This window comes from Bufo bufo, chromosome 1, assembly GCF_905171765.1.
Source record: "Bufo bufo chromosome 1, aBufBuf1.1, whole genome shotgun sequence".
NCBI classification, from domain to species: Eukaryota; Metazoa; Chordata; class Amphibia; order Anura; family Bufonidae; genus Bufo; species Bufo bufo.
The window spans coordinates 588,899,179-588,912,325 of NC_053389.1; the positions used below are offsets into that span (position 1 = coordinate 588,899,179).

General features: G+C 43.2%; 1 protein-coding gene across 1 annotated transcript in view; it reads left to right on the top strand.

Moving 5' to 3' along the window:
• Window positions 1-13,147, top strand: part of EXOC4 (exocyst complex component 4) — a 533,336-nt gene that overhangs the window by 58,145 nt on the left and 462,044 nt on the right. Inside the window, exon 4 of the mRNA XM_040413403.1 lies at window positions 10,200-10,384. Within this exon, the coding sequence (XP_040269337.1) occupies window positions 10,200-10,384 (185 nt within the window). The remainder of the gene's footprint in view (window positions 1-10,199; window positions 10,385-13,147) is intronic.

The following is a 13,147-nucleotide window of genomic DNA, read 5'->3' on the forward strand; positions in this document are numbered from 1 at the left end:
GGACCTGTCACCTCTCCTGACGTGTCTGTTTTATCAACTGCTTTTATTCCCCTTGTAAAACAATTGTGGAGCAACTATTCTTCTGGCTCTGTGACGTGCCATTCCTATTATTCCTGCTAGAAATTCTGAATGAATTACTGGCAGCTTGCAGTGAAAGTCCAGATGGGTATTACTAGTTGGAGGTGTCTGACACTGGCAGCATTGATAATCCAGTGCTTGCTTTGCTGGTACCTTTCCCATAGGGAGCGAGAACAATGGCTTCTAAAGTGTCAGAGATTTCACTTTGAATAGAAGAAGAAAACGGCTTGCCAAGTCCTCCATATGAATGAACCAGGATAGACGCTTTCAATTATATTTTCCTCGTAAGTGTCTTTTAATCATGTTACAGCTTTGCTGTGTGTTGGAGGACGCATTAGATTGATTGAGTGTAAATGCAATATTGCAGTCCATTTTCACTTTGGCAGTGGCACTCTTTTCTGTTAGGGCTCATGCACAAGGCCGTAGCCGTTTTTCCTGATTCAGAGTTTGCGAATCCGCAAAACACAGAAACCGACTGTGTACGTTCCACGTTTTGCAAAACGGAACGTCCTGCCCTCTGGAAAACTTTCCTATACTTTTCTGCAAAATAGACAAGAATAGGACATATTTTAATTTTTTTTTTTTTTTGCGAGACCACGGAATGGACATACGGCTGCAGACAGCACACTGTGTGCTGGCCACATGTTTTGCGGCCCCGTTGAGGTGAATTGCCGATCGGATGTGGACAAAAACCACGGTCAGCTGCATGAGCCCTAAGATTGTATTATATTATTCACCTCCTTGGTGTGACCAGGGAAAGGTTTGCATTTATACCCTTAAAAATTTTTTTTTCATGTGTCATACTATTCCTAAAAGCTTTAGTAGAAAAACAATTTCAAACCTAAACCCTCTGCATAGAGGATAATGGTGCGAGTAAATGACCGTATCTAATAAATGCATCGACTGGAACATTTGTTTATGATTTTATGCCAAATGCTCTTTTCCCGCTCACTTTGTCCTGATTGCTTTACAACAATGCCAGAATGTTAATAAAAATAATTACCCTTTTGTCTAAACCATTTCCATATTGACGAAGAATATAAATTATGGATTGAAGCCTTTTCTCTGGTTTGGAGCAGAATGCGTCACTTTTCCATTTTGTTTTCTATTCATACTTGTCTTTACAATTGTTAAAAATGACTATTAAACCTGGAGAAAGATAGAGATATATATATATATATATATATATATATATATATATATATATATATATATATATACACACAAATACTAGAGCAGATGTTCCTTGTGGTGGGGGACAGTATTGGTCTCTTCCTACTTGCCAGAGAACTAATCCATTATGGGCAGCCATCCATTTTAAATGAAAGGGAACCTGTCACATTGAACATGGTGTTTGAGCAGCAGGCAGCATATTATAGAGCAGGAGAAGCTGAGCAGATTGATATATAGTTTAATGGGAAAAGATTCAGTATAATTTGTATTTCATTCATTTAGATTCCTGCTCATTCTGGGCTTTGAAGACAAGGAGACGGTCCTATCAGTGACTGACATCCTTCCCTCCATGACTGTGTATACAGAGATAGCTGTCAGTCACTGATAGGACCGCCTCCTGGACTTCAATACCCAGAACGAGCAGGAATATAAATTTATGATATAAAAGTTTTACTGAATCCTTTCCTATAAAACTATATATCAACTCAGCTTCTCCTGCTCTAAAACATACTGCCGGCAGATTATTTTGCCTTTTGATTACGGCTGGTTCCCTTTAAAGTCTTGTACAGGCATTGGATGGGTTGATAAAGTGTTAGAATAAACGATTATTTAGAGTGGAGACGTGCTGCCAACTAACGATCATTTCATGATAAAAGATGTGATGAGCGACAGATAAAGAGTTCACTGCCTGGGCAACGTTTGTTACGCCTGTTGTTTTCCTTTTTGAAAAGATATTAACTCCTAAAGGGGCCACATATCTACATGTTCACTGCCGATCACATCTGCTCCAGATAATTTCATTGCAGGTTGGCAAAAACTGCTGCAGTGCCACGAATCAAAATCACAGTTCATAATGCAGTAATAGAATATGTGATACTCACCCATACATTAAAATAAAAGTAATGTTTTTTTACTTTATGGGTGAGTACCATGAATTTGATTACTATATCCTATTTGAAGCATATAATCTGTACCCCTGAGAGGGAATGTTTACAGTGCCTTGCAAAAGTATTCACACACACCCCCCACCCCCCCTTGACTTTTTTCGTATTTTGGTGCCTCACAACCTGGAATCAACATGGATTATTTAAGGATTTGCATCATTTAATTTACAGAACATGCCCACAACTTTGAAGATGTTTTTTTTTATTTTTTTTATATTTTTTATTTTTATTGTGAAGCAAACAACAAATAGGACAAAAAACAGAAAAAGTCAATGTGCATAACTATTCACCCCCCTAAACTCAATACTTTGTAGAGCCACCTTTTGCAGCAATCACAGCTCAAAGTCGCTTTGGATAAGTCTCTATGAGCTTGCCACATCTTACCACTGGGATTTTTGCCCATTCCTCCTTGCAGAACTGCTCCAGCTCCTTCAAGTTGGATGGTTTGCGCTTGTGAATAGCAATCTTTCAGTCTGACCACAGATTTTCTATTGGATTGAGATCTGGGCTTTGACTAGGCCATTCCAACACATTTACATGTTCCCCCTTAAACCACTCAAGTGTTGCTGTAGCAGCGTGTTTGGGGTCATTGTCCTGCTGGAAGGTGAACCTCCGTCCTAGCCTCAAATCACGCACAGTGGTACAGGTTTTGCTCAAGAATATCCATGTATTTAGCACCATCCATCTTTCCCTCAACTCTGACCAGTTTCCCAGTCCCATCCCCCCAGCATGATGCTGCCACCACCATGTTTCACTGTGGGGATGGTGTTCTGGGTGATGTGATGTGTTGGGTTTGCGCCAGACATAGCATTTTCTTTGATGGCCGAAAAGGTCAATTTTAGTCTCATCAGACTAGAACACCTTCCTCCATATATTTTGGGAGTGTCCCACATGCCTTTTCGCAAACTCACAACGTGCCTTATTGTTTTTAGCTGAAAGTAATGGCTTTCTTCTGGCCACTCTGCCATAAAGCCCAACTCTATGGCGCGTACGGCTTATTGTCGTCCTATGTACAGATACTCCAGTCTCTGCTGTGAAACTCTGCAGCTCCTCCAGGGTTACCTTAGGTCTCTGTGCTGCCTCAGATTAATGCCCTCCTTGCCCGGTCCGTGAGTTTTGGTTGGCAGCCGTCTTTTGGCAGGTTTGCTGTTGTGCCATGTTCTTTCCATTTGGTTATGAAAGATTTGATGGTGCTCCTGGGGATCATCAAAGATTTGGATATTTTTTTTTATAGCCTAACCCTGACTTGTACTTCTCAACGATATAGGGTTGGACAATTCTCCAATGAGATTGCGTAGGTGTTAGGAGATGGTTCCCAAACCAGATACATATAATTTAGTAAGACTCCTGTACTCCACTTGGATTTCAATATAATGCTTTTTATTTTGTGCGGTTCCAGTCAAAAAACGTTTTCGGCTAGATAACCTTCTTCAGAACAACCGGATTAGGCCGCATAAAGTGTATAGATGAGCGTTTTGAAAATGAGCTTCCCTCAGTGGGTGGCAGGATGCTGCATTTGTGGGCTCTATGGCCCTGTTTGGCATGGCAATCCGGCACACAGGCCTAAGCCTCCCGTAACGCATGCCAAACAGGGCCATAGAGCCCACAAACGCAGCATCCTGCCACCCACTGAGGGAAGCTCATTTCAAAACGCTCATCTATACACTTTATGCGGCCTAATCCGGTTGTTCTGAAGAAGGCTATCTAGCCGAAAACGTTTTTTGACTGGAACCGCACAAAATAAAAAGCATTATTTTGTACTTCTCAACAACATTGTCCCTAAGGCTACTTTCACAGCTGCGTTAGGTGCGGATCCGTCTGGTATCTGCACAGACGGATCCGCACCTATACTGCAAACGCTTTTATCCATTGAGAATGGATCCATTTGCATTACCATGAACAAAAAAATAAATAAATAAATTGGGAGGCGGATCCGTTTTCAATTGCACCATATTGTGTCAGTGAAAATGGATCCGTCCCCATTGACTTACATTGTAAGTCTGTATGGATCCGTTTGGCTCTGCATCGTCAGACGGACATCAAAATGCTGCAAGCAGCGTTTTGGTGTCCACATCCAGAGCGGAATGGAGGCTGAACGGAGGCAAACTGATGCATTCTGAACGGATCCTTATCCATTCAGAATGCATTGGGGCTAAACTGATCCGTTTTGGGCCGCTTGCGAGAGCCCTGAAATGGATCTCACAAGCGGACCCAGAAACGCCAGTGTAAAAGTAGCCTTACTTGTTTGGAGAGTTCCTTGGTCTTCATGGCAGTGTTTGGTTAGTGATGCCTCTTGCTTAGGTGTTGCAGCCTCTGGGGCCTTTGAAAAAAGGTGTGCATATGTAATGACAGGTCATGTGACACTTAGATTGCACACAGGTGGACATTATTTCATTAATTATGTGACTTCTGAAGGTAATTGGTTGCAACTGAGCTTTTTATGGGCTTCCTAACAAAGGGGGTGAATACATATGCACATTACAGTTTTCTATTTCTAAACAATAGTTTTATTTATATATTTTTCTCATTTCGCTTCACCAACTGAGACTTTTGTGTTCTGATCCATTACATTAAATTTAGATTAACAAAACATTGAACTTAATGCTGTTAAGTAACAAAATACAAAAAAGCCAAGGGGGGTGAATACTTTTGCAAGGCACTGTACATAAGCTTCTGCCCCGCTGGTACTATACCCTACAGCGACTGTCGCGTATATACCCCAATGTGTCCATGTATTAGAGAGAATGTGGGAACGTAGGCTCAGTATACCATATTTTTCCCATTTCACCACCATGATGGCAAGATAGGAGATTGACCCCTGACCTCTGTAGGGGCAGGAAAACAGAGAAAGGTTAAATTGCCCCTTCCCCCACCCTCTTCAGTGTTTTCCTGCTCCTATAGTGGACAGGTCAGAGAAAGGCCTCTCTAGTCATCAGGGAGGTGAAGCTGGATCTGAAACCTGGGCAGCGTGGACTCGTCGGCGGCAGGAGCCTCTCTTGACTTGGGAATCACAGCGAAGAACTCCCCTGCTCGCTGGCGGTATGATTCCAAAGCTGGGCAGGGGAGCGAATGCGAACATCACATCTGTTCATCGGATGCCTGTGTCTGGCGCTGGTTGCGTGTGCGCGCGTCTTCCTTTCCCCTGCTGAGGATAAGCAGACATGAGCCGGAGTCCCCCACGTGATGGCAGCATCTGTTGTCACTTCCGGTGACGTAATGGTGCGGAGGGGCGTTCCGGAAGTGTGTTTCAGTGGCGGCAAATTAAAAAATGCAGGAAGCCATGGTGGATTTTGATCTGAGGTCTGAGGATCACAGCCACAGAGCTGGACACTCCTGCATCGGTAACAGTAAGTCCCCACATGGTGAAACACTAACTGCATACTAATTATAGTATAGGAGCTTACATAAGAGAATGTTCTTAGATTATACACTCTGTTAAACAGAGAGGTATATTGGCTGATTGTTCCACTCTTCTCAATAGGGTGCTAAGGAGGCTCAAAAAAGACCCAAAAAGAGTGTTAAGTGCATCTCGTGTTTCAAAAAACTTCCTAAACATTATTCAAAAAAATTGTGCAAGGAATGTATTTCAGATGTTGTGAGAGAGGAACAACCATTAATGATGGAGGAACTTAGAACACTAATTCGTGATGAAGTTAAATCCTCCCTGACTTTACTAAAAGATGCCAGTCCGGTCCCTTCCTCCTCCGAATCCAAGGATGAAATGGAGGAAGTTTAGCCTTCCAGGCGGAGGGAGGACGACGACCCCCTTTCTGAAGGGGAGATTGTAGTGGACGCAAAAAAATTCTACTTCTCTTCTGAGAAAATGGCGGACCTACTGAAAGCAGTAAGGGCCACAATGGGCATTGAAGAGGTCCAGAAGCCACAGGCAATTCAGGAAGAGATGTTCGGGAGGTTAAGAACTAAAAGATCAAATGTCTTCCCCATAAATGAGAATATAAAGGAGATGATTCTAGACGAATGGTCAGAACCAGAAAAACACCTGGGTATTTTAAGAGAGTTTAGAAACTGGCTCCTGTTTGATCCCTCCGAGTCAAAATAGTTTGATGATATTCCTAAGATTGATGTGCAGGTAGCGAAGGTATACAAAAAGACCTTCCTACCATTTGAACATTGTTCCCAGCTGCGGGACCCGATGGAGAGAAAGGCTGATAGCTGCATCCCACGCCTTACGCAGGAGACTATGTACAGTATAAAGACCAACATTACGGCATCTTCGGTGGTGAGATCTATGTCTTTGTGGTTAAACGAGCTTGAAAACCATCAATAAATAAAACCCAGAGAGGAAATTATAAATTCTCTGCCCCTACTAAGGTCAGCCACAGTCTTCTTAGCAGATGCCTCGGCTGAGACAGGTTTGCTGCTAGGGACGCAGCACTTTCTAACTCCGCTAGAAGGGCCTTATGGATGAAGCTGTGGTCAGGTGACAAGGCTTCAAAAATTAAGCTCTGTTCCATCGCTTTTTCCGGGGAATATGTCTTTGGATCAGTTCTAGACAAAATCTGGGAAAACGCGACAGATAAGAAAAAAGGGTTTCCGGAAGAGAAACCTCAAAGAAATGTTTTTTCCTTTCGTACCTATGGGAGGAGAGACAGACCCTACAGGGGAAAAGGAAAAATGGGGAAGTGGAGCTACCCAAAAGGTGGTCGAGGGGGGTTCCTCTTTAATCCCCAAAATAAAACCAGCGAAAAACAATGATGCCAGGATTGGAGGAAGACTAAGAGGTTTCCTATCTCAATGGGAAGGAATTACCTCAAACCCATGGGTATTAGATATAGTCGCCAAAGGATACAAGATAGTTTTCCTCTCTTCCCCCAAAGAAATTTGTGATAACATCCCCCCCATCCATTCTACTAAGAGAAAGAATTTGGAAGGGGGTACTGGAAATGTTAAGTCTGAGAGCCATTACACAAGTTCCCCACTCTCAAGAGAAAGGGGTTTTTTACTCCACCCTATTCTTAGTGGCCAAGCCAGACGGGACGTTCAGGGCAATAATAAATCTAAAAGAACTGAACAAATACATCCTATACAGGAAATTCAAAATGGAGTCCTTGGCGTCCACGATTCTATTGATAGGTCAGAGTGCGTTAATGTGCATGATGGATTTCAAGGATGCATATTATCATGTACAAATCAGACAGCAGTCTCAAATATTCTTGAGATTCGTGCTAAGAGACAGTACAGGGAAGGTTCATAATTTTCAGTTTATGGCCCTCCCTTTCGGTATTTCAGCAGCCCCGGGAGTCTTCACCAAAATAGTAGTAGAAATGGTAGCTCACCTAAGGAAACAAGGTCTAATGATAATACCATACTTAGACGAATTCCTATTACTGGCATACCCCGGGGAAAAGATGGAAAGAGATCTAAAATCCTTCCTATCCCTACTAGAGGATTTGGGATTGATTTTTAAAAAAATCATCCCTTCTTCCCCAAACAAAAATAAAAATTTTAGGAATTCTCCTGGATTCTCAAAAACAATTTAGACAGTAGATCTAAAAGAATCTATGGTCCATCAGAGAGGCAATGAGCCTTCTAGGCATATTACCGTCATGCTTGGGCTCAGTTCCACTTCAGGACTCTCCAGCTATGGTTACTGAGATGCTGGGACAAGAAACAGACTTTCTTAGACAAGAAAATACGTATTCCACATCATATAAAAATTTCTCTCATATGGTGGACCCAATCAAAAAATCTAGTAAAGGGAGTGACCTGGCAGAAGATTCCATTCGTCCAAATCCAGACAGACTCCAGCAAAACAGGATAGGGTTCAAATGTAGAAGGAAGACTCTCTTCCAGGGGCTTTGGCCAGAAGTTATAGCAAATCAATCGTCAAACTATAGGGAATTAAGAGCTGTATGGGAGACAATAAAAGCTGCATCGGTTCTTATTAAGGGTCATCACGTAAAATTCTTATCAGACAACGATATCCTAGTTAAGGCAAGAAGAGGGAACAAGATCTAAACAGTTAATGAAGCTGACAGTGAAAATATTTTCTTGGTCAGAAGAAAACTTAAAATTCATTTTGGCAGTACATCTAAAAGGCTCTCAAAATCAGGTGGCGGATTTTTTGTAATAACCCGAAAAACCAAAAAGAAGAGGAATTCCATTCCTTAGATGTTAAACAAGTTGTGATGAGATGTCTGGAAGTAACTAGAGACTTTAGGAAGGTTGATAACCTCTTAGTACAGTTCGGAGGGAAAAATAAAGGGAAAGCTGCCTCTAGGGTCTCCATCGCCAGGTGGAAAAAGCTAACTATCCATGACTGTTATAGTCTCCAAAATCTTCCTTGCTCTGTGAAAGTTAGGGCCCATTCCACCAGGGCGGTATCATCTTCCTATGCAGGAAGAGCGGGTGCTTCATTGGAGTAGATATGTAGGGCTGCGACTTGGTCCAACATTCATTCCTTCATAAAACACTACAGACTTGACTTGTCAGGATCTTCAGAACTATCCTTTGGTAGGAAGGTCCTCCCATCCATAGCTCCCCCTTAATTGAATAATCTGATAGGTCTCCTATCTTGCCGTAATGGTGGTGAAAGGGGAAAAAATTAATTAGACTTACCGGTAATTCTTTTTCCATGAATCCACCATGACTGCACGGAATTTCCACCCAAAAAAAAAAAGAAATGGGGATAGACATCAGACAGTTATATGAGTACCCGTTATTTTGCTTTTTGTAAATTTAGTATGAAGAAATACAAAAAAAAAAAAAAGTGTGTATATGCCTAGGTGAAGGGTTACTATAGTGGGGGGCGGGGGCAATTTAACCTTTCTCTGTTTTCCTGCCCCTTCAGAGGTCAGGGGTCAATCTCCTATTTTGCCTTCATGGTGGATTCATGGAAAAGGAATTACCGGCAAGTCTAATTTAGTTTTTTGGTCCTGTCTGAAGCGGACTCCCTTTTGGCATGCAATTACCATCCTCCTTTGGCAACTGACTCCTTCAATGACCCATCTATCCCCTGAGCTGACCCTATTGTTACTGGGTATCGAGACCTTTCCGGTAAATTGTAGATTGTATGTCACATATTCAACTAATCTAGGCTCTTAATAGTTAGACATTGGAAGTATCCCTTAATACCAACATTAGCCGAGGTGCAATCAGGGGCATAGCTATAGGGGAAGCAGGGGAAGCGTCTGCTTTGGGGCCTGGACTCAGAAGACTCCCACCCAGGAGAAGGACTAAAGAATTTCATTGTCAGGGCCCCCTGAATAGTATTATACAATGACATTATATATAGTGACAGTATATAAAGTGTACGAATTGGATGGAGAAGCTGCTGGCCTGGTCTGAGAGATCGATCTTTGCTAGCCACAGAAGTGGGGGTTGCATGAAAGGAAGGGGTTGCGAAGAAGTTACTTGGTAAGGTAGGGGGCCCCATTCAAAAATTTGCTGTGGGGCCCAGTCATTTCTAGTTAGGCCACTGGGTGCAATCCATAGTGTCAGACAATTGTATCTTTGAAAAAATATTAGCATATCAGAGAGGCAAATAGAAAAGCCTTTTACCAGCAATGGTGGACTTCATTACACCCAGGACTATCTGTTGCCTGATTAGACTCTTGGTAATTAGAGACCATTACTGTGCGCTGTCCCGTTTGAGAACCCCATCACCATGGACCCTCACACAATTCTATTTTAATGGATGCATTGGTTCAGTTTAGCTGATTTGTACTTATCCATTACTGTACGTGTTTACTTGACACTGATATATTTGAAAACCCAATAAAAAGGATCTTAAAAAAAAAAAAAAAAAAAAAAAAAAGGAAATGTTTACTACAGGACTGCTATTAAATATTGTGGTGTTTTACTTTTCTGTGTCTTCTATCTCAATCCTTCTAGAATGTGTCTCTTCAGAACCTTTCATTCCTACATTCATTGATTGTCACATAAAGTGGGACACAACTTCCATAACATATTATAAAAAGAAACTAATGATCCTAGCATATTGCACATTTATATATAGTTTGCTTCTGTTTGCTTCTGGTCTAGGTGTCTGCAGTCGATTCATTAGAAGGACCTTTACGCCAGGTGGAAGGTCTTAGTGACCTACGTCTTGAACTTCACAGTAAGAAGATGAACATGCACTCAGTTCTGATTGATGAGCTACACCGTCACCTGTATATTAAATCCACCAGTCGTGTGGGGCAGTGGAACCAGGATAAGAATAGAAGCGGGTAAAGTGACTTTTTATTACCTATTTAGAGGGGTTGTCAAAGTTAAATAAAAACTCTGACATCAGTTGTCCGGTCTAAGATAACAAAAGACGTGATACTTATATTTTTCTCCCTTGCTGCGTTCGGCACTGTGCTATAGTCCTCCCTCCACTGTTTGCTTTCTTGGCTGCAGCAGTGACATTCAATGCGCACCACGTTACTTCTGCAGCCAATCATCCCATACACTGCTGAGGCGAATGATTGGATGCATCTTGATGTCTGTCCACAGAAAGTCACCTCTGCAGCCAGAAAGGTGAAAGATTGTCATAGTAGTCCGGGACCTAGTAAAGGTTCCCAGTTTGCCAGCTTCCTACACCTATCAGGCCTGAGACAGGGTGTAGTGAGATGCCTGTTAGCAAATTTACAATGACATGCTTAATACACTACAATGCAAAGATATTGAGGTAATTTATCAAACTGGTGTAAAGTAGAACTGGCTTAGTTGCTCATAGCTAGAGATGAGCGAATTTCTCAATAATCTGATTCGGCCGATTAGCAGAATTTTCCGAAAAGATTCGATCTAAATTTATTTATGGTGAATCGCGTGAAAAAAACTGCTATTTCTGGGCTGCAGAGAGCATGTATAGTGGTGTAGAACACTGTGCCTTGCAGTAACACACATAGGGAGTCTGCTGTTGTAGTGAAATAATTATTACTATTTTGCCCTTCCTCTGATCCGTCTGAACAATAACCCCCAAAAAACAGATCCTGTCTGTTGAGCCTCCGCATTCACTCCGTCAGCATTTGGTCAGTAATCCATCAGCCAAAAAAAAAAACAGGAGTGGATCCAAAACAGAGATGACACGTGAATGGAATATTTGCATGTCTTCTGTGCTTTGTACCCACTCCTGCTTTTGGCTACCAAATCATAAGCAAATTCTGATGAAAAATAGGGACCATGTCATGCAGGCCTTACAGCTGTTACATAGACAGGATCCGTTGTGCGTCTCATTTTTCCTTCCTTCTGACAGATCAGAAGAAGGGTCAAATAAATGATGTCAGCCAGGCCAAAAAGGCAAAATAGTGGCCCAGTCATGGAGTGGGGACGGTGGGCACAGTGGTGAAGTGGCAGATAAATTTTGTAAACTGGTACTCATTAAAACGTAACCTTTACTAGGTCATTTAAAATAATATTTCACACTGAGTGAGAGACGACAGTAACAATAAATTACCTCCACTATATCACATCATAATTCTTAGATAAATGAAAAAGGGTGGATCTCACCTCGTCTGAGCAGGATCCACATCCATGGAGGAAGGACCTGGCAGTTAATAGTGCCTGTGACCGGTGTGACCAGGGTGCTTGTGTCGTGATTGGCACTATATCCACTCCTACTACACCCTATTATGGCTTTCCTGCCTTTCTAGGGGTCAGGGGCTGTTCTTATAGCCTGCCTACCACACATGGAGCACCCCCCCCCCCGACAGGGGTGACCCCACACCGAACCTTTCCCTCAGTATGGGTCTAGTGTTCTATAAAGCCCTAATTACAACGCGTTGGGCGTTGTAATTAGGGCTTTATAGAACACTAGGTTACGTTTTAATGAGTCCCAGTTTACAAAATGTATCTGTTATATTTGGGTGTAATCAGATACCACTGCACACAAACCAGTAGTGGTGGTATAATTAATTTTATTATTTCATAGTGGTGAAGTGGCAGCAGCATGAGGAGACCACAGAGTGGCAAGATTGCATAGTGTGGAGGTGGCAGCAGCATGAGGATGCCACAGAGTGGCACGGTGGCATAGTGTGGAGGTGGCAGCAGCAGCATGAGGAGACCACAGAGTGGCCCAGAGACAGAGTTGTGAGTTGGCAGCAGCATGAGGAGGCCACAGAGTGGCTCAATGACAGTGTGGAGGTGGCAACAGCAGCATGATGAGACCTGAGTGGTGAGGTGGCAGCAGCATCAGGAGACCACAGAGTGACCCGGTGACAGAGTGGGGAGGTGGGTGGCAATAACAGTACCCGCTGACGATGGTGGGTGTCAGAAGGAGCACTTGGCATCAGATGTGTGGCATCAGGCAGGTGGCAGCATCAATATAGTAGCTGAGGCAGGTAGCCAGAGGAAACCGGTCTCTTTTGTCAAGGTTTGAGTGAGGCAGCATGGATGATCTAATCTGATGCATCAGGCATTGGTGGATGGAAATCCTGGCTGATCCACGCCTGATTCATCTTGACAACGTTTTTCCATACTTTGGGTGGACAGGCGAGTTCTCCTTGGGGTGACTATGGCCCCCGCTGCACTAAACACCCACTCTGATGTCACACTACTGACTGGGCAGGAGAGCTTTTCCAGGGCAAACTCGGACAGTTGCGGCCACAAATCAAGTTTGGCTGCCCAGTAGTCCAGCGGATCTTCAATGTGAGATGACTGGGTGCTGTCCAAGTATTCCACCACCTGCTGGTTCAGGTTCTGATCCAGGTCTAGCTGCTGCTGCTGCTGGTGAGTAGTTTCTTCACTAGGTGGGTTAAGAAAGCTGCTCATCATCGAGCTGGTACTGCTCCTACCCTGCCACCCCATCACAGCAGCCATGGCAGTGGAACGAGAGCGCAGAGGGCCCCCCAGTCAAACCTGCGAGAGGATGGACGTTGTCGCAGATAGGCAGCGGCCAACTGTCTACATTTGATGTGTCTATAGTAGTTCAGTTTGTCCTCCCTCTCAGCGGGTGTAAAAAGGCCCCCAGTTTTGGACTGGTAGCAAGGGTCCAGAAGTGCCAGAAGTCA